The 22,226-nt window shown below is 40.7% G+C and overlaps 1 protein-coding gene across 7 annotated transcripts in view; it reads left to right on the forward strand.

Moving 5' to 3' along the window:
* SEPSECS (Sep (O-phosphoserine) tRNA:Sec (selenocysteine) tRNA synthase) overlaps positions 1-22,226 on the forward strand; it is a 36,052-nt gene that overhangs the window by 10,314 nt on the left and 3,512 nt on the right. For all 7 annotated transcript variants that reach the window (XR_014792187.1, XR_014792188.1, XM_084857008.1 and 4 more), the window contains 6 exons: positions 2,617-2,770; positions 6,474-6,576; positions 10,905-11,034; positions 11,146-11,237; positions 20,549-20,642; positions 21,817-21,907. Coding sequence is in view for 5 of the 7 variants with exons in the window: in XM_084857008.1 (XP_084713134.1) it covers positions 2,617-2,770; positions 6,474-6,576; positions 10,905-11,034; positions 11,146-11,237; positions 20,549-20,642; positions 21,817-21,907 (664 nt within the window). In the remaining 2 variants the exon portion in view is untranslated. The remainder of the gene's footprint in view (positions 1-2,616; positions 2,771-6,473; positions 6,577-10,904; positions 11,035-11,145; positions 11,238-20,548; positions 20,643-21,816; positions 21,908-22,226) is intronic.

Consider the following 22,226-nt stretch of genomic DNA (forward strand, 5'->3'; position numbering starts at 1 on the left):
TAAACTGCCTACATAGCAGTAGTCTTTATTACAACAGAATTTCTCCAAACTATCTTAAAGTATGTTTATTGGATTAGGGATAGGTAAGAGGATGCAAGGGGGAAAGGAAAGCTCTCAGTTCAATAAGCTTACATAGCTTGTATAAGATCATGCCTTGACCATTAGTGGTTTCTGTACAAACTGTAGAGAATGTATAGATACATTGTGTTTCAAGCCAAAACCATAATACATATTATATGTATGTACACACACACACACACTCTTCTGCACTGAAGTAATAGAGTTGGAATATGCTGACAGTGCTCGCTTAGGGTGAAATGCTAATTCTGTCACAGTCAGTATTGGAATTCCCATTCATGGGTTTTAATTATTGGTTTAAAAATAACCATAATAAGCTTTAGTAGTACAGGATTTAGGCATACTACACATTCTAATTTAGGTTATATATTGGGGGAAAACACTAACTCAAAGAATGATATAACAAAAATTGTAAGGAAATGGAGGCCAAATCTAGGGCTGACTGTTCAGCTAGCTACAACATGTATTATGATCTTTGTTGGGTTACTGTTAATAATTTAAGCTTTGAAGTTGAACAGAAATCAACAGCTTACATAGAATTTGAAGTGTAATTCCAAAGCTTGCATATTGTTTTACCAAGTTCTATTTTATCTATTTTTATATAACAGTTTTATGTACAAATCCAAGTGTTTTTAATAGCACACATTTCAGTTCATTTTGAATTGGGCCACAAACTTTCTTTTTAAATGTTTATAGGATATATGAAGCTATACCATTGGCCCATCTCACCAAGTACTTATCTACTACTCCAAACTCATGGGAACAGTATATTTCTTGATGTGTTACCTATTGATTATTTTTTAAACCAATATGCTAGGATTGAAGTTGGGCCTTTTTTCATGCAAAACCTGGGAGAGGGTTATTTGATCCTTCCTCCACTGTTACTTAAGTGGATAGATTTCAGTTATGTTTTCTCTGAACAAAGCAAATTATTTACAGACCAAAACCAGAATGGAAATTTAAGCTGCTGGAGGTAGCAAAGAGGGCATCTAGAAACTGCTGTGTGTTTGAAATAGATCTATTTTTAATTAGGCCTTGGCTCTGATCCAAAATGGATCCAGAGGTGGAAGGGTAGTACTCAAAAAGCCAATGTCTGAATCTTCCTTCCCTTTTTCAGAGTTTGCCCCATCACTAAATCCAACACACTGCTGATGTCAGGGTTGGATCGGAGCCCATAGAGCCCCAAAGCAGTTCTGATTCTGAGGAAGAGATAGAAACTGTGGGAGAGGAACCTGCGCGCTGTTCAGAGGCGCCGCTGGAGGGAGAGCCCCTCCCTGCTCACATTCCTGAGAGTGGCAGTGACCCTGGCAGGGAGAGGGAGGGACAACTGGAGCTTTGGGACGCGAGGCGCCGGCGCAGGGACAAGCGGGAGATGGAGGGCGCTGAGAGGAGGCGCTCAGCCCGCTTGGCGCAACATCAACAGCTGTGCCCTGTTGCCGCGTGGGAAAGGGGTGGACTCTCTCCTCCTAGCTCTTAAGTTCAGAGGCTTCCCGCCCTTTCCCTCCAAACGGAGACCAACTGATTCCCTAAGGCTAGAAACCCCTGGTAGGCAGCTCTCTCAAGTTTCCCTCATTAGGCTCAGGCAATTAGCATCTGTAAGCGTCATTAGGTTGAATGGAAATAAAGCCTTGGAAAAGAACCCTATCTTCTGCGTGTTGATTCTGGCTACTTGAGGATTTCAGAAGGCAGCAAGGGCGTTCCTGACAGCTACTTCTGCTTAATTTCCTTTGAAAGAACTTACATGCGTATAATAATTGTGTGCTGGTTTGTAGCCAATGAGAGTGATCCAAATACTTGTATGTGCTATAATTTCCATACTTTTGTATGAAAGGAGCCATTTCATACACACAGAGCCATTTCCCATTGTCCTTTTACTTAGAAAAGATGGTGGAGAAGTCTGTAAACATAAGAAAGGCACCTTCTTACAAAAGCCTCTGCTTTATTTATTTATGTAAGGTATTTATACCCTTCCCTTCAACAGATTCTCTGGGCGACTTCCAAACGGTAACCATCACACTGCCGTGATTACTTTTTTTTTTTAGCAGATAAGGTGGTATGTAAATGTTAATCATACATACGTAACATATTTTTTTTGCTAAAGGCTAAACATTTTTTTCCCTTGAGAAAAATTTTATAACACTTTTTTAAATTAGGTCTGCACAATAGCATCAGATGTGACTTAAGTTTGAATTCTAGGTCTTATTCTTCCAAAGTAGAACAAACAGAAATTTGTAATAGAGGGGTCAGTTAGATACTCCAAGGAAATCTTTATATTTTTTGCTCGCATTCATTTAACCTTTTCTAACCTGAGGTTTAGAGTTTGATGGGTGCCAGCATGGTGATCTCCTAGCTTGATGATGTAATGCCAACTTACTTGTTTATCAATGACCAAAGTAGTTAATATTAAACTTGGAAAGTAGTCACTGTGGTAAAAAAAGAGAATAGAACAAAGTAGACAAACTGAGACATAGATTGTAGATTCAATTGCAGAAGGACCCTTGATGCCTACTCATATGTTGTTTTTGTTGGCTGGACTAGGTTTTGAGCCTGTGGTGATAGAAAACGTATTAGATGGTGATGAGCTGCGTACAGACCTCAAGGCAGTGGAAGCTAAAATCCAGGATCTTGGGGCTGATTATATTCTATGTGTTCATTCTACCACATCATGTTTTGCTCCAAGGGTACCTGACAGGTAAATAAATCCACATGTAAATGTTTGGTAGCTCTAATCTACATTGTGAGTTTGTGGGTGGCAGTGAAGCTGCTGGCACTGATTGGCTGAGCTTCCCTAATGTCACAGGGAAGGGTGTAGAAGGGTCTCTGGCTGTCATTGTCTGAACTGCTCAGATCCTAAAATGGGATAGGCAGAAAGGGATAAAAAGAGGGCCTAATAGAGGAGAAGACTGGATCAAGCTAATGACAGTGGGGGGTGGGGGAGCATCGGGAAAGAAGGATTGGCAGAGGGCATGGTCCAGAGCAATGAGAGAAAGAGAAGGCCTGAGGAAGATGTTTTAGCCAAGAATGAAAACTGGGAGAGTTGGCAGAAATAAGAGGTGCACATAGCCATGAGCTCAATGGGGTGGAGAGTTGATGTTAAGAAATTTATCTGAAATAATACTTGGGATTTGAGAAGCTTGCAGGAAATGCCACTAAGCTATTCTGTTCTGAACAATTAAAAAAATAGTAATTAAAGATCTTTTGAATTCCATTGAAGTTCATTCTGTGAACTTTATATCTATGGGTGTCAGCAAGATTTGTATAGCACCATAATAAACTCCATTTAATAAGTACTCTAGATAAAGGGACTTCACCCCTGTTTTTCTACTCAAGGTTGAATTGTATTACAATTTTGTGGGTAAGTAAGTCATTCAGGCTTGTGAATGGGAGACAGAGGTGATTAAGAAACTAATAAATTGTGATTGCAGTTACAGAGTGAGAACCTTTATCCTCCAAATTGGATCGTCTTTCAGGTAGTGATGGTAAAAATGAAATGTGATATATTCTGAAAATAATTTCTTTTATCCATGCAAATACATGAGTATCTGTGCAGTTATGTAATAAAGAGCACAGGCACATGTTTTACAAGCTAGCATATTTATACAGTTTCCAATTCCCACATTATAGCAGTGATCAAAATCCTTTACTAACTTGAGATAGTGAAAAATGGGTGCCCTGTGGTGCACTGTTGAATACAACCCAGAGAGCCCCCCTAGTCATCACTATAGGTCTTAGCCACTGAACTGTGACCCCTGTGTCTAGTTCTGTCCCATGTTACTGTACTGCCTTGAAGTTAAAGTGTTCTTCTGGAAACCTTTGCATTCAGAAATGTAGTCACATAAAAGTTAAACTTCTGGGTCAGATTCTTTTTTCTCTTTTTCTTTACATTAGTTTGGCTAGTCTAAATTGAATGTTTGAATGTATTGTTGATTTACAGTATTTATTTGAAAGATGTATGCGTGTGTGCATGCAAGTAAGTATGTGGTTGAAACTTATAAAGCAGGACTAATAATTCTGTCTTTGTGCCATGAACATTGTCTAAAATGAGTTGAAAAATTTACTAACTTGAATCACAGCTATGAAATAAAAGTGACCTGATCTCAAGCCACTTCAATTTACTTTCCATTTCTCTGCTGCTGCCTTTTTCCTCTAGTACATTGTTGTGCTCTGTCTTATTCCTGAGACTATGAATTTAAAATATTCAATGGCATTTGAAGGGCCTTTTTTATTAAAGGGCTGCTGTCAGCCCCTGAAGGTCACACATTTATCTTTTCAACAAGATTACCCCCAGCGCTGCAACTAGAAAATACCTTTTTATATTTTTCAACTTTGTTACAAGATTTTGTCTAGGTATCAGATGAAATTGCATTTCCTTAAAACTTTTATGTTATAGTTTTTTACAGTAATATTCCTTTGGTTATAAAGAATGTTTAAACTGGTTCTCCAAGTCAGGGGGTTGAGGAAGAGGGGGGCAGTTTTTGCACACACACACCCATGTTTCAGATAGCATGTATTTCTGAGGAGCTCCTATATCTTAAAACTGCTCACTTGTTCTACACTAAAGCTGTAATCCTGTGCCCACTTACCTGGAAGTAAAACCAATTGAAGATATTGCAACTTCTGTGTAGAAATGTAAATTGCATTGTTACTCTACAATAGAGTGGTAGTTTAGGTGTGTTTAAGCCCATTGATTTCAGTGTTCTTTAAAGAACCTAACTCTGTGTTGGATTGTGGCCCGCATTTGTAGCAGCTGGCCAGCCCCCATATTCTCAGGCTACTCTCTTCTGCAGACTCTGGTCCAGTAGCCAGAACTATCTGACCCTCACATGGACAGCTAGGCTCTATAATAAAATTGGCATTACTTACCAAAATGGACTACCAACTGAAATAGAGTACCAGTGCTCAGATGGTATGAAATTACTGTTACGGGGTCGAGGAGAGGGCCAAGAAGGTAACATGCTTCTGGAAAAAATCCCCTCTGGGCGATTGGCAGTAGTCCCTTGCCATTACTGGGTACGTATGAGATAGCAATGCAAAAAATATGCATATGAAATACTCACAGAGACTCCTTGATTCCTTTATTCATCACTGAAACTGAGCAAATACTTTTACCACAATTTCAGTTTTGTTAGAGGATAAAATTGCTTTGAGGGTTGGATCAACCATCTTCGGCCATAAAGAGTAAAATGGGTCTATGAATTAGGTATACATGCTTTAAAAAGAAAGAAAAGGAATGGGGGGAAGGAATGAAAAGGAATTCTCATTTGTTCTGTATTAATAACTTATCTGTAGTTCTTACGACATACGCAAAAGAAAACTATTCCATCAGATCCTCTCATATAAACCTTTGTTCAGCATTTCAGTTTGAATATGTCCAAGAGTTGGCCTTTGAATTTTATTGAATTCCCCTGGCTGTCCCTGATGGCACCTCTACTCCAGCCTTGATGTACAGAACTTCTGCAACTATGAGCAAAAGTATTTCATGTCCCTGTAGTGAGGACATCCCATGTATACCTGTCGCATTAAACCAATGATCATGCCGCTGGCCCATTACACATTGCTGAAGGCTGTTCTCTGTATTCCATTTCTTTGCAATATCCTGCCTTGTACTGGCTTCTGAAGCAGGATGTGTTTAACAAACTGACCATAACAGATTGTGTGTGTGTGTGTGTGTGTGTTTAGAATGCTTATACTTGGGATCAGGGGAGGCTGGTGGTTCCCAATTTCAGTGGGACAGCAGTTCCATTCTGGGTTTTAGTTATAACCAGCCAGAAGTCTAAAGGAGCTATCCAGGGTGCTAAATCATATCCCCAGAATGGGTCCAGCACCATGGATAGCTCCGTTAGATTTCTGGGTGGTGGTAACTAAAACACAGAATGGAACTTACAGCCCACTGAAATTGGAGCCACTAGACTCCCTCGCTTTGGATTGATACTGATTTGTGAGGAACTGAAAACTGAATCCATGATCCCCTTTTAAACATATTCAGCTTAAGCCTGACTTTCGATGTAAAATAATTTAATGAAGGGCAAAAAAGTGTCCTGAGCCCAAATATTATAAACTAGTTCCATAGTCAGCAGTCCCTGATGACAATTTTGCAACTGAGGGGAGTTGCAGAAGCAGTTGGTGATATAGCATGATGGTAATTTGTCCAAAGTGAAACATATCCCTGCATTTTCAAAAACTCGTTGTAGCCTAAGCAACTGTTTTAATTCCAGTCAGAATTTCTGTCTCATCTGAAATAGTAGGACAGTGACTGGGATGCTCTTATTAGAGCTGCTCTACTTTGCTTTCCCTTATTTTTCTTTTTTAATTCATTTCAGTCTTGCCTATCTAGTTCCTCGTATGACTTTTCTGTCTTCATTGTGTTTGCCTGAATTTCAATGTCATATTTGCAGACTGGAAGAATTGGCTGAGATTTGCACAAAATATGACATCCCCCACATTGTCAATAACGCCTATGGAGTTCAGTCTTCCAAATGTATGCACCTCATTCAGCAGGTAAGGTGTGTTTACTTGAAATGCAGGCCTTTTCTCTTTAAATACGCTTGAGCCTCACAACAGACTTTGTGAATTTCTGAGCTTGCTTGTTGGCAATGTTATATTTCTAAAGAGTCTGAAATGCGAAGGGGTACTTGGCTTTTCTAGTCTGTCTACGGGTTGGGTGAAAGGTAAGCCAAAGTGTAAGCCAAAGTTTGACTGTTGAAAATTCTGAAGGCTTCTTTAGAGACAGGCAGAGAAAGCTGGAAGGGGTCCTAGAGATGCAGACTGTTTTTCCCTCCCTTCTTATGCTTAACTCTACTTTTAGTGGCTAATTTTTCTTAGGGGTTGCAAATGACAGGAGCAGGGACAATTAGCTGCAAAGGCTTTTTCAGCCTTCAGAATTTTCAGCTATCAGAGCCTGGCTTACATGAGGATTGTAACAGGTAGCCAGGCTCTTAACTTGGACATGTTGAGTGTACTCTACAGATGGGGTCTCTCTCTCTCTCACACACATGCACACAGAGACCAATGTAGGGGTGATAATACTGATTTCAATGAGATAGGTATGTAAAGAATTTTAAACACTAAAAAGGTGCTATAGAAATGTGATGATGATGATGATGTTCCTGTCTATGACCTGGCATCTGTCTTATTTTTCTTAACAGATAGGAAGCTTGGTCCACAAATCAGTTAACCTAATATTAGGGCCATTTCTTGCCCTCTGATGTAGATTTTGCCCACTTGGGGCTCTTTACACAAACACTTCCTCACACAAAATTACATGTTAAGTCACTGTTTGAGAATCTTCCCATATTGCAAAATGCGAGAATCAGTTTTTACAGTTCCTTTATACTGATGAGATACTTAAATTTGTCAAAGTTTTTTTTTTGCAAGTATCCCTGTACAATTCCATTGACATAGAAGGTATTCATGTGCAGGCTGAAACAGCAGATTGAGTAGACATATGTAATTCTTGTCCCATGGCAGATAAAGGGGACATGGCTTGTAAAGACATTTGGCAAAGCACATAACACATGAAATATTAAGAGGGCAAAGTTCATGTCAGGTCTGTTTCCTCACCTTGTGAACTCATACTTATTCCTGGTATTGTGGAACAGTTTCATTTTCATGTGAAATACAATATGTAATACAATATATATTATTTATAATATTCAAACCATCACTGGTACACAAATCACAAAGGTTAAGAAGACATAGCCCCGCTTGAAGGCTTATAATCTAAAAAGATAAAAAGCTAATGGAGAAACAAAGATGACAGAAAAGGAGGCCAAAAAGAAAATCAAGAGAGGAAGGCCTGAATGAATGAAAAGACAATCCTTTAACTGCTGCCTAATGTGAGATCTGATACAGATGTAACAGTGTTTCCACGCCAGCCGTGGTTTGCAAATTAGGAACCAGCCTCATGTTCCATCTTCCCCTTCCGTGAGCAAATTCTCCTTTTCTTTACCTTGCTGGTGTTAACCATATTTTAGAGTTAATTGTGCACTGATGTTAACCATGGGTCCCTCATAACCATGGTTTGCACACCCACATCAATTCTGACTGACAAGAGAACAGTGGCTATCATCAGTGCACCTATAACTAAACCATGATTAATATCAAAAAGGTAAAGGAGGTGGGAATTTGCTTGGGGGAGCACGTGTCCTTGAGGCTGCTCCTGATTTGCAAACCATGGTTTGCAGAGAGCCAGCATTATGGGTGTATCAGATGGGTTGAGTGTGAGGAAAGACTTGGTGTCAGGGACAAGAAATTCCAGAGAGATGGAACAGCCCACGAGAGGATATGGAGATGAGAGAATTCTTGTAATTAGATGGTTGCCTGAACAATTGGGGAGAGTGAGAATTGGCCCCAGGTGACAAAGTCAAGCATGAATCTTCCATATCTTCCTTCCCCCTCATGCTTCCCCTATGCCTCTTAGTGCCAGAAGTGAGGTTTGTGTAAGGATTGTTGGGTGGTAGAGAGGAGGGAAGAAACTGGGTGGACAACCATTCCCTTCCAACCCCCACAAACATATTTGCAAGGCTGGCTGTAATGGCTATTTCCAAGTTAACATTTGTATTGTGGAGAGTTCCACTATTACCTCTAAACATACCACGCTCACAATGTGAAGAACAATTTAACTTCCTACTTCAGCTATAATGGAAATAATAAATCATTTCTAATGATAGCCTTGTTTTTTTAAAAAAACCCTGAGTAGCACAACTAGTACATTAGTCCACTGGGTTGTACGTACACTGCTTTATGGCTTGCTCCTGTCTTTTTTTAAATTATGCTTACACATTCAGAGAGGTCACCTTCTATTTTGAATACTTTCACTTTGTTTTGGGGAAAATAAAGATATGTTCTGTTGACAGGGAAACAGCTGTAGGAGGATTTGCCACTGTATGACAGATATGTAGATCCTGAAGCTCAATCCAAACAAGGCAGAGGTGCTATTGGCAGGCTGATTTCACCTGGGAGATAGGGTTCAACCTTTTGGGGATGGGTTTGAACCCTTAAGGAATTGGGAGTACTGTTAGCTCATGCCCTTGCAGGCTTCCTGTGCATTTCTGGGTACAATTCAAAACACTGGTTTTATTCGGAACCCAAGCCATATAAGGCCTTATAGCTTACCTTGGTGTCGACCAGCTCTCATGTGAACCTCCCCATGTTCTGAGATTATCTGGGGAGGTCATTCTCTGAGTTTTAAATGTATAAATAAGAACAATAAAACAATGCAATGCCTTTTGGTCCAAGCAGCGTCCCCAAGGTGACTTATTATTAAAATCTAAGAACTATTTTAAAATCTTAAAACATCACAAACCTCAGAATTAAGAGCAGGAGAAAATCTTAGAAACTGAGTGAGAAGCTAATATATTTAAAATACTAAAAAGCCATTCAAAACAAAAAAGTTTTAACATTCCTCATTTTAGCAAAACAAATCTTAATAAAACAAAATTTTAACGTTTAACATTCTGTGTAAAACTGAACAAGGAAGGGGTCAGTCTGCCTTCCTGAAGGAGAGAGTTCCATGGGCAGGGTACTGATACAGATAAACCATGGTCTGCAACCAACTAAGGTGAGGTGGATGGAGAACAAAAGAGGAGGCTTTTCCTGTAGTGGCACCCTGCCTGTGGAATGTTCTCTCTAGGTCTGCACTTCATGCCTGAAGTTTTGCACCATGCAAACCATCTTTATGCTCCCCAGCACTTTAATTTAGTCAATTCTGTTTCCATGCTTGCTGATTTTAGAATCTTAGCTAGGTTATTTTATTCTGCTGCTATCTTGCTGCTGTTTTAGCTTAGCTTGTTTTATTTCTTCCATTTGTTTTGTTTTTATGATGTAAGTGGCTCAAAAATCCCTGTGATGCAGTAGGTTAGAAGTATATTAAAATGATTAAAACACATACTTTTCTTCTGAAGAACATTCATTTCCCAAAGAGTTCAGGGGGTTCCTGCTTTAGGCTGCAATCCTAAACAGAGGGTAAATCCCATTGAATGCAGTGGGATGTCTGAGTAAACACATGTAGGATTGAGCTGTTAGAATCTGGAATAAAGATGCAATGTGTTTAATGTTCAACTGGGCTTCGCTATACAAGGACAGCTGATATCCTTAGAATAAGAAAATATGCTAGCCTTTATTAAGCACTGTGTGTGAGGGTGTCTGTAAATTTTGTTCTAATACTTACGTTTAATAGAATTTTGTTCTAATACTTATGTTTAATAAAAAGATAGAATGTTTAGATAGAAACCCTATTCAACCAACATTTACAGAAAAGAAAAACCTACATTCTTCACAGATTGATTTCAATTTGCAGAAAGCGTATTCCTCTAGTAAAATAGGTTGAGTTCAGTATTTATAGTCTTACACAGAACTTTTCCTGAACAGGAATTATATAGCTAAAATTTTATGGCATGTTTTGAAAAATGGTGGGCTTGCAAAAGACCAGTTCTAGTTCTTCTCCTTACCAAACAGCTCATTGCAACAATACAAAAAAGAGTCTCTGTTATGAAACCATGGCATAATCCAATGGAAAGTTCTCCATTTCAGGGTCTATTGAAATGAATGGGAGGTGTGCAAGAGCATGACACTTCTCCCATGCACTTCAGTAGGACTTGCACAGGATAATTTTGAGAGTTTCAGCTATTGGGCAGTATAGAAATGAAATAAATAAATATAAATAAATAAATAAATTTCTGGTGGCTTGTACCTGTGATTGCTGATGTTGACTAATATTGCTCTAGTCATAGCTCTGTTGGATTTTTAAGAACCAAGTCTATGTTTATAGTATTGATGGAGACTGTGCCATCTTGATTCTCACCTTGATTCTGTGTCTGTCTTTTTAGGGAGCACGAAGAGGCAGAATAGATGCTTTTGTGCAAAGTTTGGACAAAAATTTTATGGTTCCAGTAGGTGGTGCTATCATTGCTGGCTTCAATGACTCCTTCATACAGGAGATCAGCAAAATGTACCCAGGTATATAGTTTTTAAATTGATTTTTGTTCAGAAAAGAACTCTAAAAGAAACCCAAATAGCTTATTCTCCTCAATAAGAAAAGAAATGATTTATATCCTATTTTTTCCCCAGGAAGAGCGTCAGCCTCTCCTTCGTTAGATGTTCTCATTACATTGCTGACCTTAGGCACCAAAGGGTATCAACAGCTGCTAAAAGAAAGAAAGGTAATATTTCAAAATTAACAGATGGCAGATTACAATATTAAATTGCAATAAACATGTAACAAACCCTTGTGGAACTTCAGCTGCTATAGTTAGCAATAGGAGCATTGTCTGCATGAAGCGTTGTGGTCTGGCCTGTAGTTATGTCCTCTTTTTGTTATGTTTCTTATACTGGCAACCAAAGCTCTGGGTTTTTTTTCTTGATATATATTGCATTTCTAATTTGTCCTTCCTCTTTGGAGCGCAGGTTTTTGAATATAGGATTGTCCCATTTTATCTTGGAACATCCCAGTGAAAGGCTGAGAGAGTGTGACTTACCTAAGGCCATCCAATAAGTATTATCTGGTAATAGATTCCCTACCCCTATATTTCCAAAGTTGACAGGTATCATTCTTTTCAACCTCGTCTTGACTTACTGCCAAGTTTGTTTGACTGCATTAAATTCTTGACTACAGCCAAAACCCCAACTAGGCACTGTGCAGGAATGCTGGAAAAAGAGAGAGCTGGATGGCAGCACATTGATCACTCCACATGCTCTGGTGCAGCGTGTTGTGTACACATTGATCAAAAAAGGGTTGGGAAATGGGACCCCACAGGGAAGGTTCTGAGAGATTACAAGTAACCACCCAACAGCCTTGCTGCCAGATATGAGTAGAATTGCTCAGGAATGTCCCTGCAAGCAAGCACCAAGTCATACAGTTGAGATGCCATCACCTCATGATGAATGAGGCTTCCACAAGACCTAATAAGATCGATAGGGTACAATTTCCCTTATTGATCCTTAGCTAAAAATCATCTAACATGACCACATATGCAGTCTCAGTGCAACATCTAGTACTGCATGGAGAAAAACAACTGTTAGTGTTGAGATGCTGTTGAAGCTGCAGAGGGACCACTTGGTCAACAACCCATTAATCTTACTGCAAAACCCTTACACCTAGGAAACACAAGAACTAAAGTTAGAAGTACAGTTTTAATTCTCCACCCTGTTTGTGTGTCTCACTCACAGTGCAGTCTTGAAAATGTGTTTATAACTAGTGATGGGCAAACTTGCCCCAAGTAAATTTGTTATTTACTCATAAAGTAACGAATTCATCCACATAAGTTTGAACGAGAGTTCTTTTTTACTATGAGATCTCATTTCATGCATATGGGTTTTTGCACATGCGCATTATCAAAGTGCAGCTTGGGAGATGTAGTTTGGAATTGTGTAGTGTGGCAACCCTACCTGATTGGTTGTTTCCACATGGCCTGCCTGTGAGATGATGTCATGTGATGTTTACTCACTGATTATCAGTATATGAAGGAAACCACAGGTCCTCCTCCTTTTTGCAGAACCAGAGCTGCGCCAGTGGTGGAAATGATGAGGGAAGCCGTAGTAAATGCACCGGATTATTCAAGGGTTAAACTGACTCCTTGCGTGCACAGAAATTGTGTTGTGCAGATGCAGACTGCATATGATGTGCAATCAATTCTGAACATAATAGCAAATTTGTAATACATTGGTCCAGGTTCACTACAGAGGTGAGCAATACGAGCAGACAAGTTTTGACCAATGAGCCAACTAATTACAAAATTCAGTGGCATCACTATTTATATTTTGTTACAAACTTGATTTAGCAGAATCAAATGATAAAACTCTTCCTGCACCGTACATTAGATAATTTGGGGAGCGGTGGGGCGGAATGCCTGATTGAGTGTTTCACCACAAAAAAAGATTTTCTGAGCATAGAAAACTAGTAATTTGGGATGGAGGCTGGGGTGAGCCTTTCCCCTTTCAGGCTAGGTTTTTGTGTTACTTATTATAGGGGAGCATTCAAACATTCAACCTCCCTGCCCCCCCCCACACCTCCAGAAGAGCTGTACCCCTTGATTCTGCTGAGTGTATAAATTGAACGTGATAGACAATGAGGGAAATGGAGAGTTGCAAGGGGAAAAAAGATGTGTGTTTGAAGGGTCTGGGAGCCAGAAAAAATACTATTTTATAGAACTAGTGAAACTAGGGAATAGGAACCAAAGTCTTTATTTAATGTTGCACATCATTATGCAATCAAGACATTTTGCAAGAAAGGAAAAAATGACAACAGTAGCCATATTTTTCCTGTTATAACTAAAGTGCCTTTGTAGGACTCAGTCTCTAATAATTGACTTGCTTTGGCAGTACATCAACAAATACCATGTCATTGATTTTTTTCCCCTATTGTGTTGTGGAAGATCTTCTGATTTGCCGATGTAAGGGACCTTATTCAAATTCATGTTACTGCAGTTCTTGCATCTTTCAACTCTTGCATGTTTAATTTTTTTAACACTTTTTTGCAGGCTTTAGACTATTCTTGTATGTTATTAAATAGAAGCAGAGTGATTTGTTGTTACCCAAAATAGAAGTCTCTTTGACTCATGGGTGATGTGTCTGTGCCATTGTTTGGTTGCTTCTTGTAAAGGAAAACAAAAAATCCACCCTGTGGCCTGCAGATTTATTGTTGGAAATGACTTGTTAACACAGTGCCTCCTCATTTCCACCTACTATGGAAATCTCAAGATACAGAGGCCAGGTCGGTAATTTCTAAATGGTGTACCGGGGCACAGTATCATGTCACATGTAATTAGGGATTACGGATTGTGTAAAATCCACTCCATCTGTGTTTTGTGGATTGTCAGGTGTCTTTGTTCCATCATCCATTCACAGACAGATTTGAATCTTTTTTTGTTGTGTAGAAAAATACACAAATAATTCCGTAAAAGGGTTCACAACAATTTAGATAATTTATTTTAGTACGTAACATTTAGCGTATTGTCCTCCATTCCATTCTAATTTTCCCCTCATGTATGTACCAGTCTCAGCACAAACGTGCATATTTTCCTACAAATAAATATGCAAAGATTTCGGGGAAGTTAAAAAGAAAGAAGAAAGAAAGAGCCAGAAGTCCACAGACTCTGCACGGCCTGAGGAGGTCGGTCTACAGCAGATTCTAGGGTTATTGATATGATCACTCCCAAACATCCTTGACCTACTTGTAGAACCATGTCAGCTCCTTGGTATTCCATTGAGCTGAGGGTGATGAAATGGCTGTGTTGACAATTAGAGCGCAAATGGCGGAAGACTCGAAATGAATATGATCAACCACAGGTAAGAATCCATTTGTGATCTTATTCTGTGGTGGTGATGACAGCGAAGAAATCCTACTTTTCCGCCACCATTGTAACTGCTCACTGTTGTCCAACGGCACTCTTTTGTCTGGTTAAGGGCCTCTTGGGTGTAGGCCTTGGAACACAACACCTTGAACCCTCAAAGGCCCACTGTGAACAATTGCCAGGCACTTTGCAGATAAAATTGCTCGTATTCATGTTGACTTGGATGCTATTGTTTTGATGGTCTGATTTGGACAGGGCTGGTGCACCATCTAGTCATATTATGAATACCTTTTGGCTTGTGCAACCTGAAGATGGGGACAAACTGCTTGGAGAACTGAGGTCTACTACTTGCCCTTTAGACCCTTGCCCATGCTGGTTTGTGAAATCTGCCAGAGCTGGGCTGGATATTTGGACCTTAGAGGTGGTAAATGCCTCCTTGAGGGACGATGAGGTCCCTGCAGCTTTGAAAGAAGCTATGGTGAGGCCCTTGTTGAAGAAACCAAATTTAGATCCTTTGGATTCAGATAATTACCACCCTCTGTCAAATTTGCCATTATTGGGCAAGGCGCTGGAGCGTGTGGTGGCCTCACAACTCCAAGCTGTTTTGGATGAAACTGGTTCCTGAGATCCAGTCCAAGCATGTTTCAGGCTTGGTTATGGGACAGAAACAGCCTTGGTTGCCCTGGTTGGTGACTTATGCTGGGGAATGGATTGGGGGAGTGCAATCCTGTTGTTTTTTCTGGACCTGTCAGTACCTTTCGATACCATTGACCATGGTATCCTTCTAGATTGTTTATCTGGATTGGGCTTGGGAGGCATGGTTTTAAAGTGGTTCTGGTCCTTTCTGGAGGAGCACTCTCAGAAGGTGGTGCTGGGGGATTTCTGTTCCACCCCATGGCCATTAGCCTGTGGGGTGCCACAAGGTTCCATCTTGTCCCCCCATACTTTTTAACATGTACCTGAAACTGCTGGGGGAAGTCATCAGGAGATTTGGGCTGAAATGTCATCAGTATGCAGATGATGCTCAGCTCTACCTCTCGTTTCCATCTGCACATCCCAGGGAAGCTGTGGAACTCTGGAACCAGAGTCTGGAGACTATTTTGGGATGGATGAGGGTGAACAAGCTGAAACTTAATCCAGACAAGATGGAGGTACTGTGGGTTAGAAAACCAGCTACTGTGGATGGAGGTTTACAACTGGTCTTAGACGGGGTTGCATCTCTCTAAAACACCAAATGTGCAGTCTAGGAGTCCTCCTGGACTCTGAGCTAACTGGGGAAGCCCAGGTGGCTGCAGTGTTCAGGAGTGCATTTTACTAGCTTAGGCTGGAACGCCAGCTGCAGCCCTATCTGGAGAGGATGGACCTTGCCTCAGTTACCCACGCACTAGACACATCCAGGCTGGACTACTGTAATACACTGTACATGGGGCTGCCTTTGGGGACAGTTCAGAAACTTCAGCTGTTGCAGAATGCGGCCGCCTGAGTATTGGTGGGGGTTAGGTGATTTGATCACATAATGCCTAAGCTGCACCAGCTGCACTGGTTACCAGTATGTTTCCGAGCCCAATTTAAAGTGCTGGTTTTGACCTTTAAAGCCGTAAATGGTTTGGGACCAAGTTACTTGAAAGACTGCCTTCACCCATACTAGCCTGCCCACATTTTAAGATCAGAAAGAGAGGCCCTTCTCATTCACCCACTGTGAGACCAGTCAGGTGGGTGACCACATGTGAGAGGGCCTCCTCTGCAGTGGCCCCATATCTTTCGAACAAATTGCCATTGGAGGTCCACTATGCTCCGTCATTGCAGGCTTTTAAGAAGTAGGGATGTACGAAACTCACTTACCTTTGCTCCATCCCTCCCCGCGGAATCCTCGACGGGGGGGGGGGGTAGGCGATCCGATCCTCTCCCTGGAATCCTCGACGGCTGGCTCCGCTCTGTGGCCAGGCCGCGGAGCAGCCGGCCAGGGCCATCCACAGCCGGAATTCTGGCCGCGGAGGGCCTGGTGCGGACGCAAATGGCGGCTGCCGTAGCGGCTGCCATTTGCATCCAGCCAGACAACCATGATAGGCTACGTAAGAATTTACGTAGCCTATCATGGCTAACCTCAAAAAGAAACAAAAAAACCCCGTAGCGTATGCAAATGGCGGCAGCTACGGTGGCCACCATTTGAGTTCCCTATTTTTCGCCGATTTATTTTACATAAATATTTATGTAGGCTAGAACGGCAAAAAATGAAGGGACGCAAATAGCGTCCACTATGCTATTTGCGTTCCCCCTTTTTTTTTACCGTTTTATCTTACGTAAATATTTATGTAAGATAAATCGGCGAAAAATATGGAACGCAAATGGCGGCCGCCGTAGCCGCCGCCATTTGCGTACGTTGCGTTTTTTGTTTTTGTTTTTTTGAGGTTAGCCGTGATAGGCTACGTAAAATTCTTACATAGCCTATCACGGTCCAAGGATGGCAATGGCAGCAGCAGCAGCAGCCCTGCCGCGGCTGGCCAGGAGACCAGCCGCCGCCGCTGAATCTGCCCCAGGTAAGTGCCATCCCACAGGGATACTGCGGGGGGCAGAGGGCAGGAGGCCGTTCCGCCACGGATTCCGGGGGGCCAGAATGTAAAGAATCCGGCCTCACTGGAATCCGTGGCGGAATTCTCCGCTATCCCTATTAAGAAGGCCTTGAAAACATATTATTTTACCATGGCCTTCTCTTGATTGTTGCTGTTAATGCTGCTGCTGTTGTTGTTTTTATTGTTGGCTTTTATTGTTGTTTTTATTGCTATTTTATTGTGTTTATGTTTTTATCACTTTTAATATTTTAACTGTTTTATGTATTTTATTGCTGTGAGCTGCTTTGGGAAGGCTTCTGCCCTGAAAGGCAGCCAAGATTTTTTTAAAAAATGAATAAATTCCACAGGTTGGATTCTTAGAAATCCAAGCTTATTTTAGTCTGTCTTGAATTTCTCCAGCATCCCTACATGTAATACATAATTAAAGGCTCTTGTGCACCCAGAGTATTTCTCTCCCCCGCCACACATGCCCAGAGGAGGCCACTTGCTACATTACTTCATGTTTCACTGCTCTAGTCTTATCTCCTTCTAGTTAGTCTTGAGGAGGTGATGTGTGTGTGATGGGAGTGGTGGTGGTGAGTGTAATTCTGCTGTGACTGCATCAGAAGTGATTGGATCAGTCAGTCACTCCTGCTGAAGAAGCATGGCAGAATTACCCACTATCAGAGAAGGCTGCCCATTTATCTCTGCATGAGTCACTGCTCTGGACTTGCTACCTCCTCGTCAGGAGGCACAGGCAGATGAGTGACTCATGCAGAAAAACAGGGAGAAAGGCTCGACCAAGGGTAGGAAACTCTTACTCTTACGCATTAAAGTACTTTATGGTGGAAGAGTTAAGTGCACTTCTGATTTTTAATTCAGGGGTGAGAAGTTGTGACTTGTATTTCATCAGAAATGGGGCGGGGGACGGAGGGCAGCAGCAGTTTGAATACAAATCGAAAGAACTATTGTAATTGCTCCAGAAGAGCCACGGTGGTGCCTGGGTATGCGATGGTGTAAAATTCCTCCACAGTTCTCCACAAAGGGCTTATGACCATTTTAAAACGAAAACAGTTCTATTGTGCCAATCCCCCCCCCCCCCAAAAGGCATCAAACAAATCAGCTATACGTTTCTGTAAAGTTGGATCTTGATTGGAGGTTCGCTTTACAGTAAATTACTGAGGAATATTAGGAATTGCTGGGAACCACAAATAATTTGGCAGTTATTGGGCAGATGATAAATCTTCAATAAATGACCATATATCTTTAAAAGTAATGTAATGTATCCCCCCGTAGTGAATCCTTTAGTGAATAAAGCATTAGATATTTAACAATTTCAACCAAGAAGCAAATTTGATAACTGAAAATGTAGTTCTGCTCCATAAACACAATTTTCTGAATGTTATAAATATGTTCCTGCTATTGGATATGTTGTAGAAATAAGACCCCCCCTCCTTTTTTAAAAAAAGTGTACTTTGAATGTGCATGTTTCTGAATGGTAAAAATTTAATAGTGATGGTTTATTGCCTTTTGCTTTATGAAGGCTGAGGCAGAGCTATTATGTTCTCAGCAGGAGCTATTTATAGCTTGACATTGAGTGCTCTTTTCTATATTGGTTCCACTACACCTACTCAAAAAAGAAGCCAGGCTATAAAAAAAGCCAGAATAATTTTCTCCCTTTTCTTGCCTTCTTCTCACGTCAAATCTTATTGCACATTATTTGAGCTCATATCAATAAGGAGCATAGCCAGCATCTTGCAGAGAGGAGCTTAATCTGTGCCGCAGAGCCAGAAAGCCCAGCCCAGATTTTCTTCCTTCTCTGCATAGTGCAAAGGAACATGTTTCATGTACTCCACTTGGGTTACCAGCCTTGGTGGTCTTTGGGGAGGAGTGGGGACTGCTGCATGAAGGGGGGGCTGTGCACTCCATTTCCTTGGTGGTCTTTGGGGAGGAGTGGGGACTGCTGCATGAAGGGGGGGCTGTGCACTCCATTTTGGATCCCAACCATTGTTTGAAGTTATTCGCTGAATTTTCTGAGTTGGATTTTAGAGTCTGTTCAGACGTAACAACAAACTATGGTGGTGGTGATGAGTTTGACCAGGCACAAACCTTTGGCTCATGCATTTCCTTCTTCCTTTCCTCCTTCCCTCGCATGTCAAGATTAGAATTCTAATCCTGGTTTGTGCCAAACTAGTTTGTCACCTGATCCAAATCTGGCAAACTATAGTTTGCTACAAGCTAAGACCAGACCTTTCTAGCCCAAAGCTCATTCTTATAACATTAAACCATAGTTTGACATTACATCTGAATAGCTTCCAGGCCTGTTCTAACAGCTAACCAAATGCTCCTGCAATAACCACTCACTTGAGAGGTCTACTCATGTGGACACAGTGCCACAAACCTATGTGAGATTATCTGTTCCCCTTTTAACTGAAATACTGCAATTTGTGATTTGCAAATGTCCCCAATTGGCTAGTTGTTGGAATGCACTCTCAGTTGTAATAGTTAAAAATTAGTTGTGGAAGACTAGAGCATACGCTGCACATTTTGGAGGCAACATTTTTGCTTTTCCCTCAGACTTGCTGCTGGTCTTGCCTAAAGCATTGTTTCACTTGGGTTTTTAATCTCTTTACTTCCCCTACTGGAAATTTAGCTGACATTTAAGTGCACAAGTTGTTCAATACTCTTCTAGTATGATAAGATTCTTTTGCGTCTTGAGTTAAATATAGTACTGGCAATGTAGAAAAATCAATGGAATTCAGTTACATTTCTTTTAAGTAAGACTTGTGTTTGAAGTCCTCATAAATTCCTCACAAAATAGCCAGATTTTCTAATAGAGGTTAGATATGGATTTGACCCCACAAAACGTATTGCCTGATACAAGGTGCTATTAATTTATTGTACAGCAAACTGCTTAGCTAGTTGCTTGTATTATCTAGGCACTTATTAAAATGGAAAAAAATAATTCTGAAATGTAGATCATCTAATAAATCAGGGGTGTTACTCGTTTTTTCCCCCCTGTATCAGCCGGCCACATACATATTGTTAATTAGTAGTTTTAATATCCTGGTTTTAAATTAGCTGATCTTACTACTGTAATAAATGCCTAACAGCTCAGATGCACAAGTTGCATGGTTTTGGCTTCCCATTGGTAATCTTGCTTAGGGAATTAGCCAAAGTATATAGAGGAGGGCAGCTGTGCCAAATCCTCTGTGTGTGTGAGTGGGAGGGAGGGAGGGAGGGAGGTGTATTGTTCTTTGGCTTTTATGATGACTGGGGCATGGGCTGTTCTTCAAGCCTCATGCTGATCTTATGGCAGGCAGGTCTGGGCGCAGATAAGTCTGAACTGTCTCCTTAACTTTCTGTGCCACTGCATTGTTTGGAAAGTTCTTTTAACATGTCCTAGTTATCAGGAATGTTTCCTCCTCAGCTTCACCTGCCTTGGGATGCAAGCTTACCTGAGACCACTTGAGCTTACCTGCTGTCTTTGGCTGCAGCTATGCTTTTGTTGATTTTGTTTTAGCTGAGTAATCTAAGTATTAAGTAGGAAGTGTTTATTGGCACATTCAGAGGTTATGTTTTGTAAAGAATAACCAGTAAGACTAAAAGCGGTTGATCCTTTTCTTTCCATAGGAAATGTTTTCCCACCTTTCGAGTGAGGTAAAGAAATTAGCAGAAGCCTACAATGAAAGACTGCTGGATACACCTCACAATCCAATCTCCTTAGGTAATTACAACATCATGTACCCTGTCAAGAAGGAATCTGTGGTGGAATAAAGCAAGTGGTGATTATATAGGGCCAGTTTCATATATGTTCTGTGGCAGCTGATTTCCCCCGATACGATGTGACTGTGGGCACAGACAAGTCCCATAATAATGTGGCAGAAAAGCAGCAGTCAATATGTCACTCCATTTCCATTTATTTAGTAGTGGGCCATAGGCTATTCACATATACGAAACAAGTAAACAGATAAAATATATTAGGGCAGATACAACATCAGGTCAAAATCTAAAATGGTTAAAACTAAAATATATTCACAGTATATTCTTTAAAATTAATTTAGTTTCATTTAAAATATGCTGCTTCCATGTTTAAATGAATAATTATAATCTGAGAATTAAAACAACTAAAAACCATTAAAACAAGGGATCCGCAAAACAGTCAACTGCATTGTCAGAAATGACAGTCAGTATGTACATTGAGGATTAGTATGTAAACTAGTTTAAGGCCATAGTTCATAATCAAATTTGGTTGCAAGCTATCTCGAGGGTGTGAAAATGTCTGCGTTTTCTAATTTGAACTTTGGGAGGAAAAAAATGTTTCTTTAAATATACAGATCTGGTGCCATCTCTCTCTTCTCCTTTCTGTCATGAATTTCTCTCTCCCAAGCTCTGTTAGACTTAACCATGGTTAATGGATACATCTGCACAGTTGTGAATGACAATTAACACTAATTAGGTTCCTTCTTAATTAGGGTTTGCCAATGAGCTTCAAACTCTGATTTCAATTCACGGTTGAAGCTAACCTTTGCTAGCAATCATAGTTATCATTGGTGCAGGTGTAATATTGAACCATGGTGGAAGAGAGGGTGGAATTTGCATCAGATGAGGAGAAGGGATGGGAAGGAGTGCACAAGCCTGCAGTCCACCCTTGGTCTCTCAATGATGGGTTGGGAGAATGGCAGTATTACATCAGCAGTGGTCACACTGTATTAAAATCTGAAATGTCACAATTTTAGAAGTGTCTGTTGTGTTTGCCTTTGGTTTTTCATATTTCCCCAAATTGCTTTTATTTTAGATATTTTTCCAAAACTGTTGACTTGCAATAGTAAAATATGTTTTTTGTTGTTGGAAATAATGTTATTATAATTTATGGCAACACAGCTACTTTTCATTTTCAGCAATGTCACTCAAAGAGCTAGATGAACAAAGTGGTGCTGCTATTACACAACTTGGATCAATGCTTTTCACCAGACAAGTTTCTGGAGCAAGGTGAGTCTTTCCTTTAACACCTTAAATTCAGAAATACACCTACCTGGTTCAGAGGACACCAGAGCTACCCTGAGTTAATTAACCCCTGGGGGACCACACCACATGCCATCTGCCATTATGAAGATGCAGGCCTCAGGTGGGGTTCACCCAAGTTTGTTGTGTTGTATGAACCCACCCGGCAGGGGTTATTTGAGGGTTAACCCTTGCAGAACCCGCGGTCTGTTTTAGGGTTATGTGAGGGTTGTTTAACCCTCAAATAACTCCTGCTGGCCAGGTTTGCATGATACAACAAACCCCCAGCCTGGGCCTGCATATTCAT

Source organism: Heloderma suspectum, chromosome 5 (assembly GCF_057233095.1).
Source record: "Heloderma suspectum isolate Gila_16-S chromosome 5, 16-S_ref, whole genome shotgun sequence".
Taxonomy (NCBI): domain Eukaryota; kingdom Metazoa; phylum Chordata; class Lepidosauria; order Squamata; family Helodermatidae; genus Heloderma; species Heloderma suspectum.